The sequence below is a fragment of the Marmota monax genome, unplaced genomic scaffold, assembly GCF_021218885.2.
Source record: "Marmota monax isolate L192 unplaced genomic scaffold, Marmota_monax_Labrador192_F-V1.1 WCK01_AAM20220418_F8-fsc00008, whole genome shotgun sequence".
Lineage (NCBI taxonomy): Eukaryota > Metazoa > Chordata > Mammalia > Rodentia > Sciuridae > Marmota > Marmota monax.
Genome location: NW_026694432.1, coordinates 30,274,803 through 30,298,787, shown reverse-complemented (window position 1 = coordinate 30,298,787; position 23,985 = coordinate 30,274,803). Strand labels below are relative to the sequence as shown.

At 56.2% G+C, this 23,985-nt stretch overlaps 1 protein-coding gene across 1 annotated transcript in view; it reads right to left on the bottom strand.

The window, feature by feature from the left end:
• The window catches only part of Lrrc38 (leucine rich repeat containing 38), a 33,435-nt gene extending 10,190 nt beyond the window's left edge, over positions 1-23,245 (bottom strand). Inside the window, exon 1 of the mRNA XM_046418884.2 lies at positions 22,588-23,245. Within this exon, the coding sequence (XP_046274840.1) occupies positions 22,588-23,245 (658 nt within the window). The remainder of the gene's footprint in view (positions 1-22,587) is intronic.
• Between the last annotated feature and the right edge of the window lie 740 nt (positions 23,246-23,985).

The window sequence follows — 23,985 nt, the reverse complement described above, 5'->3', positions numbered from 1 at the left end:
GGGCCACTTGTTACCAAGCACATTCTACCCATCCTGACTGACACATGCACAAAATGAACTATGTACCAACCCAAATGACTGCTGTGATTCTGCAGACCTCAGGTATAAGAGAACATGTGATATTAGAATGCACAAAGAGCTCAGAGCTTGGTTCTAATCTAGAAGAGGAAGGATAAACAAATAGAGCAGTTGTAACAGTTTCATTATGCTTACTACCTGCAGATATGGTTCTATGTATAGGGGACAGGGTGGGGACATAGCTCATTAGTGGAGTGCTTGCCTAGGATTCATGAGGCCTTGCATTGGTACATAGTTCATACTATGCATGCATTAGTCAGGATGGGTAAAATGTGCTTGGTAACAAGTAACCCTTAGTGGCTCAGCACTTCACCAGTCTCTATTTCTAGTTCAGGTCCTATGACATTTGCTTGTGGAGTTGGGGGGCTCTGTTCATCAAACCCAGGACTCCCAAAACATGGAAAAAGAAAAAAATCTCAATCTTGATGCAACCTATCTATTAACTCAATTCTCACAGTAATGCACGAGGCCCATTTATGAGAAAACTAAAGGACCGTATGCTGGCAGGACTTTCTTTGGCAACAGGGCTTCATAGTGGAAGCGGCAAAATGAGGATCTGGGCCTGGCACTCGGCTCTGGAGGCCCACACTTACCCTTGGAGGGTAAGGTCCACTTCTGCAGTGGAAGTAGCCAGAGAGATGTGAGGACATCATCCTGACATTAACTCACCCGCCTTCCTCACTACCTCCCAACTCTCGGGAAGAACTTCTCTAGCTGTTTTTCAGAGCTTTCCAGTTTCACAGAGCTGACCCTCACCCGGTTCCCAGCATATCTGAAAGTCAAGATGAAACCTTCCCACCTTGCTCGTCACCAGCTTGTACCCTGCAGAGAGCTGCCCTTTTAATTGCCTGGAGCCCCAGTGACCACCTTGGGATTCTTCTTGGTGTGTCGTTCCTCCTCTAGCTCAGAAGCACAAGATGAAGGGTGCGTGTCTGTCCTTGTCCATTTCTTGTGTGATCCACAGCCCACCCACCGATGCTGCCCTCTCGCCATGGGAACTGTTGCCTAGCAACCCGACTGCACTCTCTCCTCCCTGAATCGGTGCCTGCTTTATAGACCCAAGGATCAGGTGGACCAGACCTCTGTGGGCTTCCCTGGCTTATACCTGGCTACAGCTTTTTTTTTTTTTTTAAGAGAGAAAGAGAGAGAGAGAGAGAGAGAGAGAGAGAGAGAGAGAGAGAGAGAGAGAGAATTTTTTAATATATTTTTTTTTTTAGTTTTCGGCGGACACAACATCTTTGTTTGTGTGTGGTGCTGAGGATCGAACCCGGGCCGCACGCATGCCAGGCGAGCGCGCTACCGCTTGAGCCACATCCCCAGCCCCTGGCTACAGCTTTTGAGTGTTTCTTTTTCTTTTTCTTTTTTTTTTTTTAACCCAGGAGCACTTTACCACTGAGTTACCCCTCCAGGCCTTTTTAAAATGTTTAATTTTGGGTACTAAGGTACTGAACCCAAAGGTGCTTTGCCATGTCAAGCCTCTTTCTTTTCCTTAAAGCAGCCAAACTTATCCAGGTACTGCGGTGCCCGCCTGTCATCACAGCAACACTGGAGACTAAGGCAGGAGGATCACAAGTTCGAGGTCAGCCCCAGCAGATTAGGGAGGCCCTCGGTAACTTAGTGAGAACCCGTCTCACAATAAAAAATAAAAAGGGCTGGGGACGTGGCCCGTGGTAGAGACCCCCTGGGTTCCATCCCCAGTACCAAAAGGAAAAAGCAGAAAAAGAAAAAGAAACCCATCGTAAGCCTACTTCAGAGCGTTTTAAATGTTTCTGAATAACACAGACGAGCCCTGAGGCAGTGTGTTGGGGGTCCCTTGAAGACACTGGTTTCCTCAGTGGAAACCAGTCGCCTCCCTCCTAACAGCCCACCCTAGCCAGGGGTGCCAGGAGGTCAGATGCGAGGGACGGCAGTGGGAGGCGTGAGGCCCTGGCAAGTGCTGGAGCGGGAGATCCCTTGCAGCCTCCGCTCATATCAGGTCATGATTTAGCTGGGGGATCTTCCTGGAAATCCTCCTCCTCCGTGAGCAGCCTCAAAGCCCGGGGCACCCACTCTTGGGCTCCGACTTGAGCTGGCCTTGGACTCCTGGAGTCCCCTCTGATTTCCACAGTGTTCCCTGTGGCTTGAGATCCGTCCTGGCATTTTTACAAAGCGACGGTTTTCGAAATGTCACCTCACATTCTCTGTGGCTGGGAGAAAAGGGCCTGTTCAGAAAATGCCACGTAAGCCCCCACCCCCCATGGGGACCAGCCGGCCGGGCCGGTGCCCTGTGTGGCTATCGTGATAAGATGCACTGACTTAATGGCTTTCTGTGGCTCACAAAGGGCAGAGAAATAAGATGAGCTGGACAAAGAGAGTCACCCAGTAGATGGCCCAGCAGAGGGGGGCAGGGGGCGGCTCCTAGAGCCATCTGCAAAGGCACCCAGACTGACTGCAGAACTCTGGAGCTGGGGTCTCTGACGCTGGGGTCTCCTCCTGCTCTCCTGCAGGATCTTGGGTTGCTTGACCCCCCACTGCTAACCTTGAGGGCAGGAGGCATCTTGGTCTGGGGGCACTGTCCCATGCACTGCAGGAAGCTTAGCAGCATCCCTGCCCCTTACCCCCCAGATGCCACAGCAGCCCCAACCAGAGTGCCAGTGTCCCTTGATGGGAGCAGACAAAGCTCCCTGCTTGAAACTGACCGCTCTGCTAAGCAGGTGGCTCTCAGGGACTGAATGCTTATGTACAGGGGAAAATGAACTTTTCCCGCTCTCTCTGCACCGTTACAAAAGGCTTCTGTGACCTGGGACACTCAGGGGCTTCTCCCGGCCAGCAGGCTGTGATTCTGCAGTGGACATCAGCTGGCCTGTCCTCAAACCCAGTTCAGTTCTGACGCTACCTTCCCGGAGGTGGCAGCAGGTCCCAGGGTTGAGGCTTGGTGCCCAGGTCGGCCCTGACTCCGGTGCCATCTCAAGGCCAGGTTGCTCTCCCTGTGCTGCCCACAGACCGGCTGGGAATGGGGGCTCCCGGAACCCCCTCCTCTAGCTGGACTAATTTGCTTGAGAACCCAGGAAACTGATTTACCCGCTCACTATAAAGGGTTTGACGAAGGATGCAGATGCAGAGATGCGGGGAGGGAGGTGGGGGCACCCTCTCCAGAGCCCTCACCTGTTCCGTTACCTGAACCCTGACCTTTGGGGCTTTGTGGCGGCTTCATCTCGGAGGCCGAGATGGATTAAAGCATTGGCCACTGGCGATCAACTTGACCTTCAGCCCCTCTCCCCTCCCCAGGGGCTGGGGGATGGGACTCAAAGTTCCAACCCTGGACTTTTCCCAGGGACCAGTCCCCATCCTGCAGCTACCATTAGCATCGAAAAAGAATCTCTGGCTTCAGAGATGCCACAGATTTTAGGGGTTGTGTGCCAGGAAATGAGGAGTAAGATAAAAAACGTATTTCACGATGTCACAATTTGTGTCCCCCCAAGACCCATAGGTGGAAGCCCTGACCCCCAAAGTGATGGTGTTGGGGGACTGGCCTTTGGGAAGTGCCTAGGGTTACATGAGGCAGGAGGGGGGGACCCCATGATGAGGTTAGAGCCCCCATGAGGACAGGCACAGAGCTGTCCCTCTGTCTGTCCCTTTCTCTTCCTCTGTCTTTCTGTGTGTCTGTCTGTCTATCTCTCTGCCATGGGAGGACACACTGAGAAGCCAACCTTCTGCAAACCAGGAAGAGAGCTTTCCCCGGGGCCCCGCTTTGCCGGCATCCTGATCTCGGGTTGCAACCTCCAGAAACGTGGGACGAGCCACGTGTCTGCCGTGGTAAGACCCGGGTCTGTGGCCGGCTGCTCGTGGCCACTGAGTAGATGTGGGTTACTGGGCGGTTCCCTGCGTTCATGCATCACACACACAGGTGTGTCTTCCCTTTGGGCGCCATGAAGGAGGGAGAGAGAGGAGAGGTAAGAGCAGGAGGGAGGGAGGGAGCAAGGCGGGAGGCACAGTCACCCTGGCCTCCAACAGCAAAGGTGGCAGGACCTGGGCAGACACACTCCCAGATAGAAGAGGAGGGTGGCATGGGAGAGGAGGAGCTGGGAGGAGAGGTGGGAGGCTTGGAGGCCCTGAGGCTGTCCGCATGGGGTGCGGGGGTCCCTGGAGTGTCCCTGCTTGACTTTCCTTGCCCTTCCCCAAGCCACCTCTTCAGCTGTGCAAAGTACACATAGATCAAATGTCACATTGTTTCCTAGAAATAGACACTGTTATTTGTTGATAAAACAAAGATATCTGGAAAACAAACCAACGACAACAAAGAACAGCCCATAGACACATCCTCCTTCCTGCCCCTCTCCCCACATTTTGTAAATAACCTTCTTGGTGCACAGCCAGGTTGGGTGGGTTCCTCATGGCTGCTTTTCACCGCCAACAGCCGAGTGGAATAGCTGTGACAAGGCACATACCCTAAGTAGTGACTACCTGGTCCTTTACAGAGAAAGTGTGAACTCATGTTTAGCGCTCAGCTCAGAGAACACCTCCTCTGGGAAGCCTGTCCAGGTGGCTCCCGGGCTCCCCCTTCCCTTGACAGACCTCCTCCAAGTCTGACCCCCTCTCCCGGGGGGCCTGGGTCTCCCAGCAGTCAGGGTACGCTGCAGGAATGAGAAAATCCAGATCAAGTCAAGCAGCCCAGGTGACAGGATCCTGGGAGGCCTTCCCGCTGGGAGCTGGAGGTGGGCTGGAGTGTGGGTGAGGCCTGGTGTGTCAGCAGCACCGCCCGCCCGTGGCCGGCTCCCGGCTAGCTGCCAACCCTGCAGTTGGTTTGTAGAAAGCTCTTTCAGACCTGGGATTGAGACCCACTGATACCATGGGTTCTTAGTGGAAGAGACATTGGGAACCACCATTTTTTTATGATTTCTTGCCTTCTTCATGGAAGCTCGTCCCAGGTGCGAGGTACCCTCCTATTTATTGCAGATAATTTGTGAAAAAAAAAAATAAGAGCAATTGATAACAGCCCCCTCCCTGAATCTAAGAACTGAAAAAGAATGAATGAAGGAGAATCTGGGATTCAGGAAAAGGGGGGTGAGCCACTGGACCCTCTCCTGGGGAGGACTGTAAGAGCCTCGAGCTGCCTTCCAGCCTCTATCTTGGAGACTGCCCCAATTTCCCCTGGGAAATGGATCTTTTACAGAGAAACCTACATCCTTGTCACCCTCTGCTCAACACCAAACCCCCGGGGGCTCCCCATCCCTCCTCTCAAAATGAAATCCACAATCCCCACCTCCATCCCCAAACCCCTCCATGTCACCTTGTTTGCTGTTCCTCAAACTCCACAATCAGAGGACTGCCTCAGGGCCTTTGTACCTGCTCCCTCACCTGACACACTATTTTATTTTATTTTATTTTATTTTATGTATCAGGGCTCCCCACCACGGAGCTATATCCTCAGCCGTTTTTGGTTTTTAGTTGCCCGTGCTGGCCTCAAACTTGTGATCCTCCTGCCTCAGCCTCCCGAGTGGCTGGGATTACTGGTGTGCGCCACTGTGCCTGGGTGCACCCCACTTTCTTCAGGTCTCTGTTCATATGTCACCTTATGGACGAGGCCTCCTCTCCCCCATCTAAAGCAGCCACTCTCCCGACCTCCCCTTGTTCTCCATCCCCACCCCCAACCTGGCTTTATTTTCCACGCCACCCACATCCCTGCATGTGTTTAGGTCCCACCTCCCTTCAAGTCCCACTCAAATGTCACCTCACCCCCTTGCTGCATTCCGGGACTTAGAGCTCGCAAACAGCGTTTGTGAATGAACCTACAAATAAAGACAGGCTCAGAGCACGTGGCTCCCCAGGCCACCTTCCCTGCAGACGGGTCTCCTCCTTTGAGGAGAGAAGCTCTTCCCCAGCTTGGTCAGCAGGAGGAGGAGGACGCCTTTCCCTCCTGGGAGGTGGGAATTCTCCTTGCTCTTTGGAGGCAGGTGGATGGGAACAAAGCACCTGACCCTCCTGCAGCCTCCGCACATCCCGCCTCTCTGAGCTGCCTTTGTCCCTGCAATTTGCAAAATAAACTCTGCAGCTGGCACTATGGGGGACCCTGGGTCACAGATAAAGGGATGGAACAGGTGTGTTCCTTACTTAAAGTTGTCCACTTGGAATAATGGCCCGAAGCCTCTCTCCCCTGCTTGCTCAAGTTATTCCGGGAGGCAGGACCCAGGGGGCACCGGATTGCAGCAGGACGGGCAGCATCCTCACCTGGCAGAGCTGGTTTGGACCATGCTGCCCCCGGTGGTGGCCCTGGCTCACAGCACCCGGAGCACTAACGGGTTTTTCTGAAGGTTCTATTTGATTCTTAGGTAACAAATTGTCACAAGCCAGTGGCCTAAGGCCTCTGTAGGCCAGAGTCCTGAAATTGGAATGGAGCTGTCAGCAGAGCTAGATCCTGTGACAGTCGGGGCGGAGGGAGCTTCCCCGCCTCCTCCACCTCCTGGTGCCCCAGACGGTCCTTGGCTCGTGGCCTCACCGCCCTCCTCTGCCGCCCCTCGGCTCCACATGGCCTTCTTTTCTCTCCCCCAGCCTTCCTCTTAGAGGCCACCTGTCGCTGGATTTCGGCAGCCCTTCCCTGAGCCCGGGATGAGCTCCTCTCCAGACTCTTCACTTTAATTACATCTGCAAAGACTTTCCAAATAAGGTCACCTTCGCGGGTGTCTCGGGTGCCAGAAGTTAAAACCCGAGTGAATCTTTCTGGGGGACACCCAATTGACCCCGCTACAAGGGACATCTATGTGATAGTCCCCCCCTGACCCTTTGGCTTCTCACCCTCCATCTCTCCTCACTGGGAGGTGTCCCTTGGGGACAGTCACCACTCTCCCCATTGAGCATGTTTTGAGGCAACCTTCATACAGCACACAGCCCTTTCCTGGCTGTGGCCAGCCGGGGACCTGCATCTCTTGTGTCAGGACAGAATCGCGGGTGCACTGGACGCAGCCCTGGCGGGGCCCATTCAGCCGCACCCCAGAGAGCTCTCCAGTGGGGTCTGTTTCCTGGGCCCCCTGAGCCACCTGGTTCTGTTCTGCGCCTCCGGCTCCAGCCTCGTCTGTTCTGCAAATTGCCTGACGTCCTCCGGCTTCCTGTGGCCCGAGCTGCTGCCTAGACTTCAGAGGAGTTCAAGGACAAGCTGGACCCCTGTCCTGTCACTCTCTGTCCCTCTGCCCCAAATCACCTAACGCTGCCCAGCTGTCCTAGCCCCGTGCATAGTGGCTTGAGGGTCCTGGGAGGCAGTGGGAATGAGGCAGCTCGGCCCGCCTCCCCTCCTGGGCGACAGCCCCATGGCAGGCCCCCCCTGGTGGGCTCAGCTCCCCACCTCGGCCTTCACATGGGTCCCCCTCCAGCCCACGTCCACCAGAGCCACAGTGGGCTCCGTCTGGCCCAGGCCCAGGAGGGACAGGCCCACGGCTCCCTCCCTTTAGAACCACCCAGCTTCTCCGCCAGGGCACACTCAGGGGAGATGGGGCCTCACCCCTGCGAGGGTCCTGCCTGTCACCCCAGGCCAGGCTCGCTCCCCTTGACTGATGACTTGTCCCTGCAGCTGACACCTGAGCTGAGAGGCTGACGAGCTGCCACCCTCCATAAATAGATGGTGACACAGCAGATGGTAGATTGAGATTAATCTCTTGCGCCCCGACCGGCCCCTCGCCAACGAGCAGCCTGCGGTCAGGGAGATCTCGGGGCCTTTCCCTGAGCTGCGCTCCTGGGACAGTCCCACCCTGACCAACAGCAGCCCCCGGTAAGCACTGGTGTCCTTAAACATGTGTGGCAAAGGCTGTCCCCACACCGAGAAAGCAGAAAGGGGATAAAAGAAGCCCATGAACACGCGGTTAACAAGCTGCTCTGTGCCCTTCTAGGTTTGTTTCTGAGCGTATGTCTCCAAAAATCTGCAAGGAGAAAGAGCCTCCTCCACTGTGCTGGACCACATGGAGAGCACCTTGCCATGCAACAAAAGACCACTTTTTTTTGGAACCAGAGATTGAACCCAGTGGGGGCTTAACCACTGAGTCCTATCCCCAGAACTTTTTATGTTTTATTTTGAGACAGGGTCTTACTAAGTAGCTGAGGCTGGCCTTGAACTTGCAATCCTCCTGCCTCAGCCTCCTGAGTCACTGGGATTACAGGTGTGTGCCACTGTCCCCAGCTTCACAGGTTATTTCTGTGAACTGCCTGCCGGAGACCTGTGCTGTGACCTTGGCAAGTCTTCCCCAGGTGTGAGAAGGGCCTGGTGGCAAGAAGGGCTTGGGCAGGGAGTGTGTTGACCCAGGCCCTTCCTCCACTGCCCACTCCCAGGAACGGTGGGCTCATCCTGGAAGAAGGATGGACCCAGAAGCTTCTCCTGGGACCCCTGGACACTAGTTCCTGCTCTTGGCAGGAGTTTACACCTCCCAATCACATCTTCTGCCTGCCGCTCCCTTGGCCAAAGTGACGCAGCCTGTGCAGGTGAAACCCCCTTCCCCACCCTCCCTGCCTGCCTTTCTGTTTTTGGTTTTGTTTGTTTTTGTTTTTACAGGGAGGCCCAGAGCAGTCAGGGAATTTGTCCAAGGTCACCTGGCAGCTGGACCGGAGCACAGATCCCTGATTCCCTGTTTCGTGTTCTTTCCAGGCACCAGCTTCTAAATCCAGTCTGAGCAACTGGAGAAGGTGTGTGTGCTGTGGCTGCAGCAGCAGCCGCTTCGTGCTGCAGAGGAATCCTGCACAAGGAGACTCCTGCTTCTGCTTGGGGGTGGGGGTGCCAGGGAAGGCTGCCTCTAATTTCCGATAGTGCTGACCTTTGTTCTCCACCGTCACTTTCATTAAATATCCGCCGCCTCACAGGAGGAAAATTCCCAATCACCCTCCCCATCTCAGCCGGCAGACGCTTGGGCTGATTAAGTAATAAGCTGATTTCATGAAGAGGAGGCCATCTCCGCAGCATCGGGTCAAGGGCTCGCCCCACGCGCCCTGCTCTGCAGACCCGGCCCTGCAGCCTGGCCCCCACCCTGACCTCAGTCCTACCCCAAGCCCGGGAGACCCCATGTGGGTGTCCTCGTGTGTCTCCGCCCCGGCAGGGTCTGAGCCGGGACAGTCACGAGGGCTAAAGTGGGATTCTCTGGAGTTTCCACCATTGCCACCAACATCACCATCAAAGCCACCGTCCTGACCCTCACTGCCACCATCGCCATGTTGTCCACCTCCCCAGGTCCACCGCCACCACTAGGTGGTCTCTGTCACACCACCACCACCTGGTCCACCGTAAGTCCAGGCCGCACCTGACCCCTCCATCCTGACCACTGCCAATCTCCCTGCGTGGGGGACTGGGCTGAGTAGGGTGCCAACCTGTGCCAAGTGACTATGGGGACCTTGTGGCAGGGAACCTTCTGGCAAGACTGGTATGGGGAACTCTGAGGCAGCTTGGGAGTCTGGTGGCTCCCAGGGGTCCTGGTGGCCATCAGAGGGCTCAGACACAGCTCTGCCCTTCCAATCACCTAATGTCCCCAGCTTGTCTTCAGAGGAGGGCTTGCGGGTATGCTGGAGAGAAGACAGGCCGGGTACCTAGGGTGGAGGGGGTGTGTGGGACTGCGGCCCCCTCCCCTGATGCTGTCCTGGATCAGGACTGTGTCAGATCCCTCCCAGTCACCGGCTCCTTCAGGACCCTCTAGGACCACGTGGAGCAGTGGTTCTGAACTGCAGTGACTGCCCCTCGGGGGACGTTTGTTAATGTCTAGTGACACTTTGGGTGGATGCTGCTAGAATCCAAGGGACAGAAGCCGGGGATGTGGGTGACAGCACAGATGCGCGGGGAGCCCCACGAGGAGGAGCCGGCCGACTGCAGCCTGCTGGGAAGGAGACACAGCCAGGCTCTTTCTTGTCTTTTCTTTTTTTTCCCCTTGAACCAGCGGCTCCCTGGGTCACCCAGGCTAGCCTTGAACTCCTGGGCTCAAATGATCCTCCTGCCTCAGCCTCCCAAGCTGCTGGGATTCCTGGCATGCACCACTGTGTGCTTTCCATCCCCCAGACTCAAGCTCTGTCCCCCTTAAACAACCAGGCCTCCCCCCCTCTCCTAAGCCCTGCAGCCACCAGTCTACTTTCTATTTCTATGAATGGGACTACTTTAGGGACTTCATAAAGGTGGAGCCCTACACGACTTGTCCTTTTGTGACTGGCTTACTACACTCAGCCAATGTCCTGAGGATCCATCCACATCAGAGCATGTGGCAGGATCTCCTTCCTCTTTAGGGCTAGGTAATATTCCATTCCAAGTACGGACCCGGTCTCATGGGGTACTAGGGATTGAACCCAGGGGCTTAACCACTGAGCCACATCCCAAGCCCTTTTTTTTTAAAAAAAAAATTAAATTTGTTCTTATTAGCTATACATAAACCAGCCCCTTTTATTTATTTATTTATTTATTTTAATTTTGAGACAGGGTCTCACTAAGCTGCTTAGGGTCACTGAGTTGCTGAGGCTGGCTTTGAACTTGCAAACCTCCTGCCTCAGTCTCCTGAGTTGCTAGGATTATAGGCATGTGTCATTGTGCCCAGTAGTCTAGTCTTTTTATTTTATTTTATTTTATTTTTTTTGAGACAGGGTCTTGCTAAGTTGTTTACGGCCTTGCTAAGTTGCTGAGGCTGGCTTTGAACTTGTGATCCTCCTGCTTCAGCCTCCTGAGTCGCTGGGATTACAGGTATAAGGGATAGTGTCCAGTGTTATTTTTTTAATGAAAAAAAAAAAACTTGTTCTGAAAGCCCTGTGATGATCCAGCAACCCATGCACTCTCCCCAGCACACGCAGGACGTGTGTGGCTGTGTTTGTGCCCCTGACGTTCTAGACCCAGGAGATCTCAAGATGTGGACAAGCCGACGCACAGCAGATCCACCCTATCTGATCATAAAAGATGGCACGCGGGGCGGGCGGACGCTCAGGGCAGAGCGCTGGCCTAGCAGGGCCGAGGCCCTGGGTTCCACATCCAGCACCAAAAAGCAAAAAAAAAGACACTCGGCGCTGTCACCTCCCCCTCCCACCCCCTCCCCTGTCCCCCGGAGGCTCCCCCCAGTGCCCTCCTCCTGGGGCTGAGCAGTGCCCGTCACTGCGGCCTGCCCCCAGCACTCCAGGGCCACCTTCCCGTGAGCACGCCCGTCCCCCTGGGCCCTGAGTTCCCGTGTCCTGAGCAGCTCGGGGACAGCTTGGAGCAACCTCCTTCTTCTGGGCAAGACCAAGGGGCAGGTCTGGGCGGGTCCTGGAGGTAGGACCCCGCGGCCACCGGTTCCAGAGCTGAGGTGCTGTGGGGGAGCTGATGGCAGGGGGACCCTGGGAGGCTGTGCGGGGAGGGGACCCAAGCCTTGTGTCCCCTCTGGGTTCACAGGTGGGAAAACTGAAGGGAGGCAACTTCCCTCGGCAGACAGAACCAGCCCCCAAGATGCCCACAGCCCACTCCTGGGACCTGCAAATGTGTCACTATTAGGATCTCGAGAAGGAGACCATCCTGGGTCACCCGGGGGGGCTGATTGTCACAGGGTCCCTAGGAGAGGGTGCCAGGCAGTCAGAGTCAGCAAAGGAGAGGTCACAGGGACGCAGCTGCAGGACGGGGACAGCCTCTAGAGGCCAGGAAAGGTGAACAGACACAGAGGGTTTGATTTGAGCCTGACAGACCTGCGTGGCCGTCCACGTCCCAGTCCTGCAAGGCCACTGAGTGGTCATTTTAACCTCCTCTGTTCATGGTGACTTGTTCCAGCAGCCAAAGGACTACACACAGAGAGCCAGTGGCAGAGCTGTACCCTGGAGCCAGGTGTCCACTCTCAGTTCCCTTCACCTTTGGGGACGCCTCATTGAGACACTGGCTCACAGTGAGTGTCTGGTCCCCTGAGTGGCTGTGGAGGTGTGGACTGACTGACTGCCATGGTAATGACAGCAAGGCACTCAACACCTGCCTCCTGTGTGACAGACACCGTGCCAGGCACTTTCCAGGGTTTCTCTCTTTGGCCCTCACAATACACATATTATCATCCATGTTTTATTCATGAGAAAGCTGAGGCACAGAGAAGTTAAGCAGTCTACCCAGGCTCACACAGCCAGCAACTAAAGAAGCTGGATTGAAACTGTGATGAACCTAAATCCCAAACTCGTGCTCTCAGCCACTGTGCTATGACCCCTTTAATGGCCACCATGCAAGATAAGGGGACTAATGTTCACCTGGAAATGGGGGGGGTGGCTAGGATCTGGTCTTGGCTTTTCCCTAGTTTGCTTTGTGGCTTTGGGCAAGTGACTTAGTCTCTGAACCATGGTTTCCTACCTAAAAATGAAGCAGGGTAGATGAGATAACCCTACATACAGTCTTAGCTTTTCTGAATCTTCTGGAATGTTCGCTCCAAGAGGGCAGAGCTGTGGTCAGATTCACTACAGTGTCCTGAGCACCTGGCGCTGGGTTTGCTTGGGGCGGTGTGTGTGTGGGGGCGTTGGTCTGCTCGGTTTCCGCTACTGCGTTCAGGTCACCTTTGGCTGACAACCCCCATCTGAGCCGAAAGCCGGTGCTATGGACCCTAGGGGTGGGCTTGCCACTAAGGGACTCTAGTTCCTGAAATGAGACTGGACAGGCTGCAGAATGGACGTGACAAAGGCCCTGGAGCCTCCCTGCTCCACAGAACTCCGGCCTCCCTGCCAAGGCAGAAGCAGGACAAATATCCATGAATGAATGAAGGAGCCTGGTGGCACTGGCCATGGGACAGCCCTGGTATGTCTGGAAGCCCGGGTCCCATGGTCCCACAGGGAGGGCCACTGGGGGTCAGTGTCCTGGCCCCGGGGCAGCTGGACGTGAACTGGATGTTCATGGTCCACATTTAGAAACCCATTCTGGTGGCCGGCAGGTGACCTGGTTCCCCACAGGGGCTGGGTGTGAGTAAAGAGAGACCTGAGCTGGACAAAGGCAGGTGGCTTCATTTCTTCTCAGCTGCAGGGCTTAAGGGCTTTGTGTTGAGGGGAGGAAAGCGGGAGGGGAGCCCTTGTCCCGGGCGTCAGGCAGGTCCAGCCCCCCGAGCCTCTGCAGGCCCTGCCCCTTCAGCCAGCAGAACCAGGATAGAACCACGGGACCCCAGAAGGTCAGAACCAGGACTGGAGCCTCCTGAGGAACCTCCCCCATAGGCACTCTGTAGCTACTCTGAACGGAGGTCACCAGGTCCCTGCGGGAGCGCCTCCAGTGGCGGTCACCTCCCTTAGCAGCCCGGTGACAGAGTCCTGACAGCCTGCAGTTCCAACCACTGGTGAGTCTTCTGAGGCCACTCACAAGTCTCCTGTGTTCAGTGACCGCCCCTCAGACAGCTGGAGACGGGGACCACACTCTTCCAAGCCCCTATTTTTGACAACTAAACACCAATTTTCAGAAAGACCTAAAATGTTTACTCTCCAAATGCAAAGAGTAGCTGCTGCCTCCTACCAGCCACGGAGCTCAGGTGCCTACTCACAAGCTGTGACTCAAAGGGGCCTCAACCTTCTTCCCAGACGTCCCGCAGCCATGTCCGCAATTCTACGCAGACTCTTGCCCTGGAGGTCAGGAGACCAGGGCTGCGTACAGACCTACAAATGCCATGGGATTTGGGCATAAGTGCCTTTTAAATCCCAATGTCTGGGTGCCCATGGGGAGGAGTGTCACCTGCTTGTACACCACACCACCCAGCAGCTCTGAGCTGCCCGCAGAGGAGCTCCCCGGCATTCCACCTCTCCCTGCTCCGCGCTGGTCATGGGACAAAGGTCAAGGGCAGGGAGTCTGGACGCTGAGAGAGCTAGGAGCCTCTTAGACTAAGAGGCAGTTCTGAGGGACCAATCGGATTCAAAGGGCTCAAAATCATGATCCTGCATCTGACTAAAGGGACACTGGGCCCAGGAGTGTCAGAGAACTTATCTGTCCATTCACTGGAAGCCCAGCTGTGGCCCGGACACCTCGGGAGTGGCCTGCTCAGACTCCCTTCTCAGCGCCACTCCCTACACCCCATCCCACACCCCAGTGACTGAAAAGCTCCTGGGGACCATCATGGACAATGTCACCCCATCCATTCCCCAAGTAGGATGGACCAGGAGAGGGACGGCTCCAGGAGGGGGCCAGACAGAGCCTCCCACAGGTCCCAGGAGAACAGCCTCGTCCGGCCTCAGCTCCCCACGTGAGTGGAGCGGGGTGGCAGCGACGGAAGGTACAGTTTTTGCCAAGGGGACAGGAAAGCAGAGAAAGCCCATCGGTGGATAAAGAGAAGACCATAAGACTGGACAGCAGAGGGGGGGACCCCAGCCTCAGTCCCAGGACTCCCTGGGCACTGCTGTTCAGGACCAAGGTTCCTGGTGGCACGTCTGCAGCCTACAAATGTCCTTCTGTCTGCTCGCACCCCTGAGGTTGGTTCCCGTTTCTGTTTGAGAAGCAAAGGTGTCTGACTCGGCGGGGCTCACCGGCTATTGATCCATGCCCTGGGTGTGGCAGCTGGGGATGTGTGGTCCTGTCTGTAGCAGCGGCGGAGGCTGGAGGGGGCACGGGACACCCAGGGCAGAGGGGGAAGGAGCCCAGAGGCTGGGGCTTGGCTTGCTCCAGGGACAGAGGAGGGCTCTGGTGGCCAGGAGGGAGGAGGAGTGCGTTTGTTCTAAAACACAAAGAGAGCCAGACACGGCCTGCCGGTCAAGCAGAGGACCTAGAGGCAGAACAGGACCCAGGATCACACGGGACGGACTCCTGGCCCAGCCCGGAGCCCAGAGACGGGGAGGTAAGAGGATCAGAAGAGCGCGAGCCAAGGGAGGGGAGGGGAGGGGAGCAGGAACCCGGGGGCGCAGCAGTCAGCAGCTCCAGGGCCGAGGGCAGCATAGGAGGCTGCGTTCTCTTGCTGGTCGCGTCCAGGACACAGTTTGATGCATGGACCCTTCACTACCCGCGGCCTCCACAGCATGGAGTCCCCACGCATCCTGACGGCCACTGCCCACCTGAAGGCTGAAAAGACACGTCAGCCGCCTCTTCTCCCAGAACACTCTGGAGACCACAAGACGGGGGGACAGCAGTGACCAGACGGCCACGTGGCTGGAAGGCTTAGACCCTCTGGGATCTGAGTCCACTGGCAAAATCCTCCACGGGGTGTCCCTGGGGCTGTCCATCCACCGTCCCATGCTGTTCAACAACAAGATGTCCCTTGGAGTTAAGTGACAGAGTGACATGACAGAGGCAACCTTTTTAGAACCATCCGGGGTTTGGGAGCAGAGTAGCGGGACTCAAAGGCCCTCTCCAGAGGGCACCGGGCAGGCTCACCGGGGTCACCTCAGGTCGTGTCTGCAGGTGGCTTTCCACCGGAACTCAGACACAGTGCCCGTAGAAGCTGATGCCAACCCCTGGACACCAATAGAGGCAAGAAAGGTGATACTCTGGTGACTCACCTCTCGGAGACAATTTGAAAACGCGGCAGCCTGTGACACACAGGACATGTACAAACAGGTGACAGGCAGGGGAGAGGCCACTGGCAAGAGCAACTGAGACCTCAACCAACCCTGCGCGGGAACACGATTCCTTAGGGATATAAACACACACACACAGCGTTGCCGGGCGCCGTGGCGCACACCTGTCACCCCAGCAACTCAGGAGGCTGAGGCAGGAGGATCAAAAGTTCAAGGCCAGCCTCAGCAACTCAGCGAGACCCTAAGCAACTGGGTGAGACCCTGTCTCGAAATAAAACATAAAAAGGGCTGAGCATGTGCCTCAGTGGTAAAGCACTTCTGGGTTCAGTCCCTGGTACCAAATAATAATAATAAAATAAAATAAAAAAACATATGCAGTGTCCACAGGGCCAAACAGTAATGCAGGTTAAAGTGACCAGGAGATGTCTTTGTGCTGTTATCCAATGGGGGAACTTTTTTAAAAAATTACTTTGTTGTTGCTGATGGACCTTTGTTTTATTTATTTATTTACATACGGTGCTTAGAATCGAACCCAGTGCCTCACACATGCTAGGCAAGTGCCCTACCACTGAGCCCCAGCCCCAGCCCTATCCCCAGCCCCTGGGGGAACATTTAGAACAATAACAGGTCAAGCCATTTGGGCTCCAGACCTCAGTTCTGGGCTCCACTTACTGTAAGTCGCTGCACCTGCTGCAGACACTTGTGTTCCAGGAGCCGCGTGCATGGACGCAGACAGCTCGAGAGAGCTGGGGGAGGTGAGGGTCTCTTCCTCTAGTGTTTTCTAAGGAGTTCTCCCAGGGGTCCTTCTTCGGCCTTTTCTGAGCTCCTTGCTCCTCCTGTCCTGGGCCTGGGAACTCTGAGCACTGGAACCTCTTTTTCCAGAGCTAGCATTTGAACCCAGGACCTCATGCGTTGCTAGGCAAATGCCCCACCATTAAGCAACACTAAAATTGTACTTTGAGAGAGTCTTACTAAGTTCCCCAGATTGGCCTTGAACTTGCGATTCTCCTGCCTTAGTCTCTCAGTAGCTGTGATGACAGGTGCACTCACTCTGTCCTCTGAACTTCAGTGTCCAATGTAAACATTCCTCAAAAGGACTGCTAAGGACCAGCCTCCTGAGACCTAGACTCTCTGCTAATGGTCTCTCCAAGCAAAAATGTATCTACAGCTTTAAAAAGGCCTGAACCATCACCCTCTGTTTCCATCCAAAGAAACAGCTGGAAGTTAGTTACATGCATAAGGACCCCCAGCTCTGCGCTGTTTACATACAAAAATACATGGGAACAACCTGCCTGGCTAACCACAGCAGGCAGGTTTAGTGTCGCTGTGAAACAACCTCGCCTCTGGGCTCTTGGGGTTGAATTTCAGAGCTGTGGATGTAGCCCAGCGGTAGAGTGCTTGCCTAGTGTGCATGGGGACCTGGTTCAATCCCCAGCACCAAAAATATATAAACAAACAAAGAAATAAATCCAAAGAACTATAACGAGAGTTCTTTCATTTCAACTCAATAAGAGAAAAAAGTATGAACATGTGCAGTCTAATATCAATTGGCTTTAAAATACCTATGAGCATAAGAAGAAAACTGTAGAACTTGATTAGTGATGGGATTCTGAGTTTTCATTTTTTGTTTTTATTTTCTTCATGATATTCCCTTACAATTCCCCAGTTTGATTACAGGAGCCAGTTATTTTTATAATCTGGAAGCGAAAATTGCTTTTATTTCTTAGAAGAAGAAATAGAGTGCCTTGGGGGTCACTAAGGAGAAAGTACCAGTGTGACCTTCAGGAGAGGGCAGGCTTTGTCTCCTTGGCTGAGAAACAGTTCCTTTTGTCAGTGACAAGAAATCCCCACCCATGTGACAGCTCTGGCCCTGGGAAGCAGGTGCTAGGAGATGGGGGTGGGTCCCCCAGCCAGCCGCAAGTCAAGCCAGGTAAACAGGTGGGGCTAGTTGTGACTCTAGGTGTGTCCTGCCTGAAATGACTGCCCAGAGGGAGTGTCTAGTGTGGTCCCAGCCCCTGAATGACCTGATGCTGAGGGTGGATCTTTGTGGGGAGGCTGTCCCACTGGTCAGGGCCAGCAGAGACAGAGCATGACGTGTGGCCCTGTTAGTTCTGCCCAGGTCCCCCTCCCAAGCCTGCACTGCACCTCCATGTGTCAAGGTCACAGGGTGAAAGACCCTTCACATCTCTTCCCTGGTGCTGTAGGCTGTGACCCACCAGCCACCAAGGGCTGGGAAGGGCACCTGGGTGAATCCAGTCCCCCTCTCTCAGGCCTGGAGTGGGCATGTCCCCTACTTCACCCACTTTCAAAGCCAAAGCACATGGAGCCCCACGCCCACCAGCTACCACTTCTCAAGCCTAGGGGCCTTTTCCCCCTGTGGCTCCAGGACCAAGGCTGGGGACAGCGTAGGGAAAGTCCCTCCATGTCTGGACAGTCAGCTCTGAGTCCCAGCTGGTCTAGAAGCTACGCCTGCTTCCCCACAACAAGAGACCACAGCCTTCCGAATTCCAGCAGAGGGGTCTTCAGAGGGTCCCTGGCCTTCCCAGGCCCCAACTCCCCAGTGGACCAGGATAATATCCCTTTCAAACCACATAGTGTTCGATTTGGAAGGCACCTCCCAATCCTCCTATTACTCATTTGAATGCAAAAGAAAAATCTGAGGCTCAGAGACAGCTGGCAACTTACACAAAGTCACACAGCTAGTGAAGTGCAGAGCCAGAGACCCAGCAACTAGCCCTTCCCACTGCGAGAGCAGGTCTCAGGCTTGTGTGTGCGTAGGAAACGCGGGCGGTGGGGGCATGTTCACCTGCAGGTCTCCAGCCTCGGCCCCAGAATCTGCATTTTAACCAAGCGCTCAGGGGGTTCTCACCCAGGTGGATGCTCTGAGAACCACCCTGGAGCACCAGTTCTTTGTGTCTTTGCCGCCTTCCCACTTGCTGGGCTGCCGTGAAGGGACAGCCTCAAAGAGCACCATACCGGTGAGTGTCATCCCTGCTGCCTCCTGGTCTCCTCCAGAACTCCCCACCCTTCCCTCTGTCCCCTGGCAGGTCACCCGAGTGATTTCCAAGGACTCCTGCCTCCAGGTCTGGAGCCCTTTCTGCTTAAAGAGAGATCATCACTGTCCCCTTGGGGACCACTGCCCCCGAACGGCTTGGGACCCCGCTACCTCAAGGGAGAACCATCAGACCAGGCATAGAGCTGGGGCTGGAAAGAGGAGGCAGCCCACTGTCACTCTGGGGAGCTGAGGACAGGGGAGCGAACGCGCTGGGGGTGGTCGCACTCTCCCTTCCCACATCTGTGAGAAAGGCCAGGCCCGGGGCTGGACACCCTGGAGTCCAAGCCCATCTCAGCCCCTGACCACGGGGCCTTGTGAGGCCACTTCCCCTTATTGGGTGAACTGTGGACGAAGGAACCTGCCAGGGAGGGCTGCTGTGGTCACAGAGGCAGCATTTGTACCCTGCCACGTGACGGACACCCAGAGGGCCGGGTGGCAGAGCTGCTCGGTAAAGTGAAGGACGCTCCCTTTAATGTCGAGTTCCAGAAAAACAACAGATAATTTTTTGTATCCGTCTGCCCCCAATTTTGCACGGGATACGTTTATATTAAAACATCGCTTGTTGTTTATCTGGAATTCAACATCCATCGGGCGTCCTGGGTTTTTGTTTCGAGGCTGTGTTGGGGTTTGCTAACTGGCACTTGGGCACACCGGCCTCGCTGAGCCTCTTCCCTCCAGGAGGGCAGTTCCTTCCCACACCTTGGACTCTGACTCTGCCCTGCCGCAGCCTGGGCAGAAGGGACCAGAGGGTCTTGCCAAGCCCTTCCCTTCCTTCCCGGTTTGCTCTGTGGCCAAATGCTCCCCCTCGGTGCTGTGGCCCCAAGGGGAGGCTTACCTGGCAGAAGAACACATTTTTGCAACTGTCAGAGCTAGTCAAGGTCACAGGGAGAAAGCGCCGGCTCCCTCCTGCTTCTCTGGGGGAGGAGGGTGCAGGGGAGGCAGAGGACAGGATCCTCTTTGCTCTTTCTTTGAAATCCCTCCCCTGGAAGATGCAGAGCATAGAAAGGCCTGAAGCTTGTCCCCTGTGAAGGCCGATTTTCTTTGGCTGAAAGTGGGTGGTCAGCATGGCAGGGCTGGGAGCCAGGAGGACATTGGGGGGGGAAGAATCTGTGCATCCCCCAGCTCTGTGAGATCTTGGGTAAGTCACACACACCACTTTTCTGGGCCTCCCAGTTACAGCAGACAGCACGGGCGGCACCAGCTGCTGTTGCAAGCACTTCATAGGTAAATAACATCCTCCCAACCTTCCCAATAGCCCCGGGAAGAGCGACCCTATCATCCCCATTTCACAGATGAGAATTTTTTTGTGGCCTGAGAGCACAAAAAGGCCATGCGTCTAGTAAGAAGAATGGTGTACAGATCAGTGCCAGAGGCAGGGATCCCACCCTCGACCTTGGCCTCTGGGAAAAGTGCAGGCTCGGCAGGGGCTGCAGGGATAGGGGGCACCACCATGCAGCTGTCCAAAGGTAAGTTCTAGCGTTCCACAGCACAGGGGGTGGCCAGAGTTTGCAACCACCTACTGTATATTTTATTAAGTAATTCACTTTTTTTAATACCTTTATTTTGTTTATTTATGTTTATGTGGTGCTGAGGATCGAACCCAGGGCCTTACACATGCTAGGGGAGCACTCTACCACTGAGCTACCTCCCCAGCTCCTACTAAATATTTCATAAAGAACTAGCAGAGAGGAATTCAAAGTTTTCCCGGAACAAAGAAATGATAAGTGCTCAAGATGGAAAGGCTAATCATCCTGATAGGACCACTATGCCTTGTGTGTTACGTGATCACGGGGTACCCACAGATACACACAACTATCATGAGTTGATACAAATGTTTTTAAAGTGTTTAAGAAGCAGTGTACCTGCAGGAAGGAAGGGGTGATGGGGGCCCCCCCGGGGCCACCACTGGGTGCTGGGCACTGCTGAGCCCTTGCCCAGCTGGTCTGTTCAGACCTCACAGCAGGCAGGAGAAGAATGTCGTCACTACATTCTGAATTAAGAGGGAGGAAAACTGAGGCTGAGAGAGGTCGGGGATTATATCCTCACCCAGGATTATACCTCTGAGTCCAGACCTGAACTCGGGTCTCTCCCTTTAAGGCCTGTGCCCGTTCCTCCACCACCCACCCGGCCTCTGGTTTTCAGGGTCAGGACACTGCTCTGGCTACACAATGAGGGCAGGAGGACCCACAGCCACTCTTGCCACTGTGTCCTGGAGGTGCCCTCACACGGCCTCTATCCGTCCTGATTGAATGAGACCAGTCCTCCCCCAGCCTGCCCTGTCCAGAGCCTCTCCTTCCTTCTCCCCAGCCCATGTAGCCCCTGGTGTCTGTTTTATGCCCTGAATGACAGACGCTGGGGGAGGGCCTGTTCCCATTCCCATCACTCCACCTTCTCCCACACTACCTGGTTTGGATGCTGCCAGCCACTCGGCCAGATGGACCACACAGCGTCACCCATAAGCAAGGTGAGACCCAAACAAGCTAGGGACTACCACGACTAGCCCAGGTTTTAAGCCAGGACTCGAACCCATGACTTCAGACTCAAATCCAAGGCTCTGTGGAGATCTCTAGAGATGAGGAGGCTCTAGAGATGAGGAGACTGATGCACAGAAAGAGTAAGTGGACTGTTCAAGGACCCGGCCGCCCTCAGCAGAACTGACCCTGACACCTCTGCCCCAGCACTCGCCCTGCTCTGAAAGAGTGGGAGCCTGTTCTACCAAGCAGACCAGCAATGGGGCAGACGAGGCCAGCCCACCAAACGGAAGGGCCAGGGCAACCAGCACCACGGTGTGCCCCCATCCGAGCGAGCCCCACAGCCCACTCCTGTCACCAGCACAGCCTTCTGGTGGATCAGGGGAGCGAGGCAGGAGCACAGGACAAGTTTAAAGCTGGGGACTCTGTACCTCACAGAGCAGATCTTTTCAGGATCTGTGTACGTGGTAGAGCCAGCCCAGAGTGAAATGTCAGCTGGGGGGGCCTACTGGGGAATGGCCACCCCAATACCCAGGTGTGCCAATGGCAGTGCAGAACGAACAGGTGAACCCAGGAACTTTGCATCCAGGTGAGCAGCGTCTCTGAGTTCTCAGTAAATGGAATAAAAGGTATACTGCAGCCAAGTCTGCACCTATATCGCCTTTTAAAACATGTGCCTTACGGTGCTGGTCCCCAGTCCTCTAAAGCCTTGGAGGCAAGGTGAGAGGCGAGATCTGGCTCAGAGGTCACTGTGGGCACGATGCTCACAAGCTGGAATCCATCCAGCGAGAGGACGTCTGCCCCGGTGGATGCTGGCGTCCCTCCTCAGCGCTGCCCTAGTGTCCCTCCCCCGACCTTCCCAAAGCCCCTAAACTCTGGGCATCCTGTATTCCTGGTATGTACATCCAAGTGGGTAGGTACATACAGGTTGGCCCTGGAAGGATCACCAGGAGAGCAGGGGATCCAACAAGCTGTGACATTTTTGTTCGGCTTTTTCACATCTGGGCTGAAAAAACCACAAACCCATAAATCATTACTGCATGACTGGCTGACGCTGCCTGTATTCCTCCCCAGGAATACTCCGCTCCCCTTTTAGACAGAGCAGCAAATTGGAGCTGGGAAGCAGAGACACTGGCTTAGGCTCCAAGGAGGCTGAGCAGCCTTTAGAACTGGTGGCTCTTCTCCAAGGTGCTGGAAATGTGCTGTTTCCCACAGAGGGAGAGCTTTCCACTTAGGAAGGACCCACAAACAACTGGAACCCAGGCGTCCTGGGCCTGGTGAGTTGATCTGACCAAGAGGGGCACAGACCTGGCAGGAGAATTGGCGGGTCCCAAACTTGGGAAAGTGAGTTGATGAAGAAAAGAAAAACAAGCACCTGGGTCAAGAAGCTCCAGCCCCCTCCTGTGTGTGCCTCTCCTCTTTCCCAGTAGAGATCAGGGAAAGTTCCTCTCTCCAGACCCACTCTCCCTCGTCCCTTGCTGATGAGCCCCCAGACTCCTCTTCCGGGCTCAGCCCCCCAGCGGGCAGGAATCCCGGCTGCGGTGGCCTCCTCCTGCTCCCGCTCCCGCCAGCCCAGCCTGCCCAGCTCACCTTTGGGCAACTTGGACGCGTTCTCCTGGATCCAGGAAAAGAGATGGGCAAAGTCACAGTCGCAGAGCCAGGGGTTCCCGTCCAGGCGCAGGGTGCGCAGCGCCGGCAGCGCGTCCAGAACCGCCACGTTGAGGCGGCGAAGGTTGTTGTCGTTGAGCTCCAGCACCTGCAGCGACTCCAGGGTCTCGAAGGCGGCCTCGTGCACGCCGGCCAGGTTGTTGTTGGCCAGGCTCAGCTTGACCAGCCTCCCGGCCGAGCGGAAGGCGCCGGCGCCCAGCTGGGTCAGGTTGTTGTAGCTGAGGTCCAGGAACGCGAGCTTGGCGGAGCCGCTGAACGTGCCCTCCTCCAGCGAGCGCAGCGAGTTGTTCCTGAAGTCCAGGTAGACCAGGTCGCCGTAGAAGATGAAGAAGTCCTCGGGGATCTGCTGGATGCGGTTGCCGGCCACCAGCAGCTTGCGCACGTCCAGGGGAAAGGGGTCTGGCACGCTGGGCAGCCCGCGATCGCGGCAGTCCACCGTGTGCGGGTCGGTGCAGGCGCAGCCCGCGGGGCACGCGTGCCCGGGCCCCAGCAGCAGCAGCAGCAGCAGCAGCAGCAGCAGCAGGAGGCTGCAGAGTCCGAGCGCCGCGGCGGGGCGGCGGGGGGCGGCGGGGGGGCGCATGGCCCAGGGACCGGGCCGGCCGCGGCGACACGGACGCGACTCTCTGGGGAGCCCTGGCGCGTGGCCGCGCAGCAGGGCCCCGGCTGCAGGGCGCCGGGAGCCGGAGGGCGGCGGGCGGGGAGGGCGTGCGCCCGGGCGCGCGGGGGCGACGGAGCGCGGCGGCGCTGGCCGGCTGGGGGAGTCACGGCGGCAGGATGCGGGAGGGAGCCGCGGGGAGGGAGCAGCCAGGCGCTCGCAAAAGGATTTACCGGCCCAGGAAATTAACCCGCTGGAAAATCCCGGGGGAGGTGGGAGCTGCGGGGTAGCCTCGCGGCTGTCGCCAGCGCGGGCCCCAACTCGGGCCGGGAAGTAAGACTTGGCCAGCGGCACTCGACGCCTAAGTTCAGTTCCTGAGCCCGAGAGCGGCTTCCATAGGGCGTGTCTGGGGCATGCGCCCCGCACCCCAGTGCTCGCCTGGTGCCAAAGCGCGGTCTCTGCTCGCCAGCCCGCTCGCCAAAGGGAGCGTGACCTGGTACACTCTCGCTTTGCGCCCGGGACAATCCCCACAGGCTATCTGGGCCGCGCCAGGGGCTGCCGGGTGACAGGGCTTCCCTCCTCCCACCTCCAGTTGACCCATCTCGGTGAGGCGAAGTGAGCGAAGCCTGGGTTGCCAGGGCCCCCGCGGTGGCCCCAAGGGCAGCCAGGACCAGTCAGCACTTTCCATACTGGCCTGAGCTTCGTGATAGAACTGGCATCCAGCC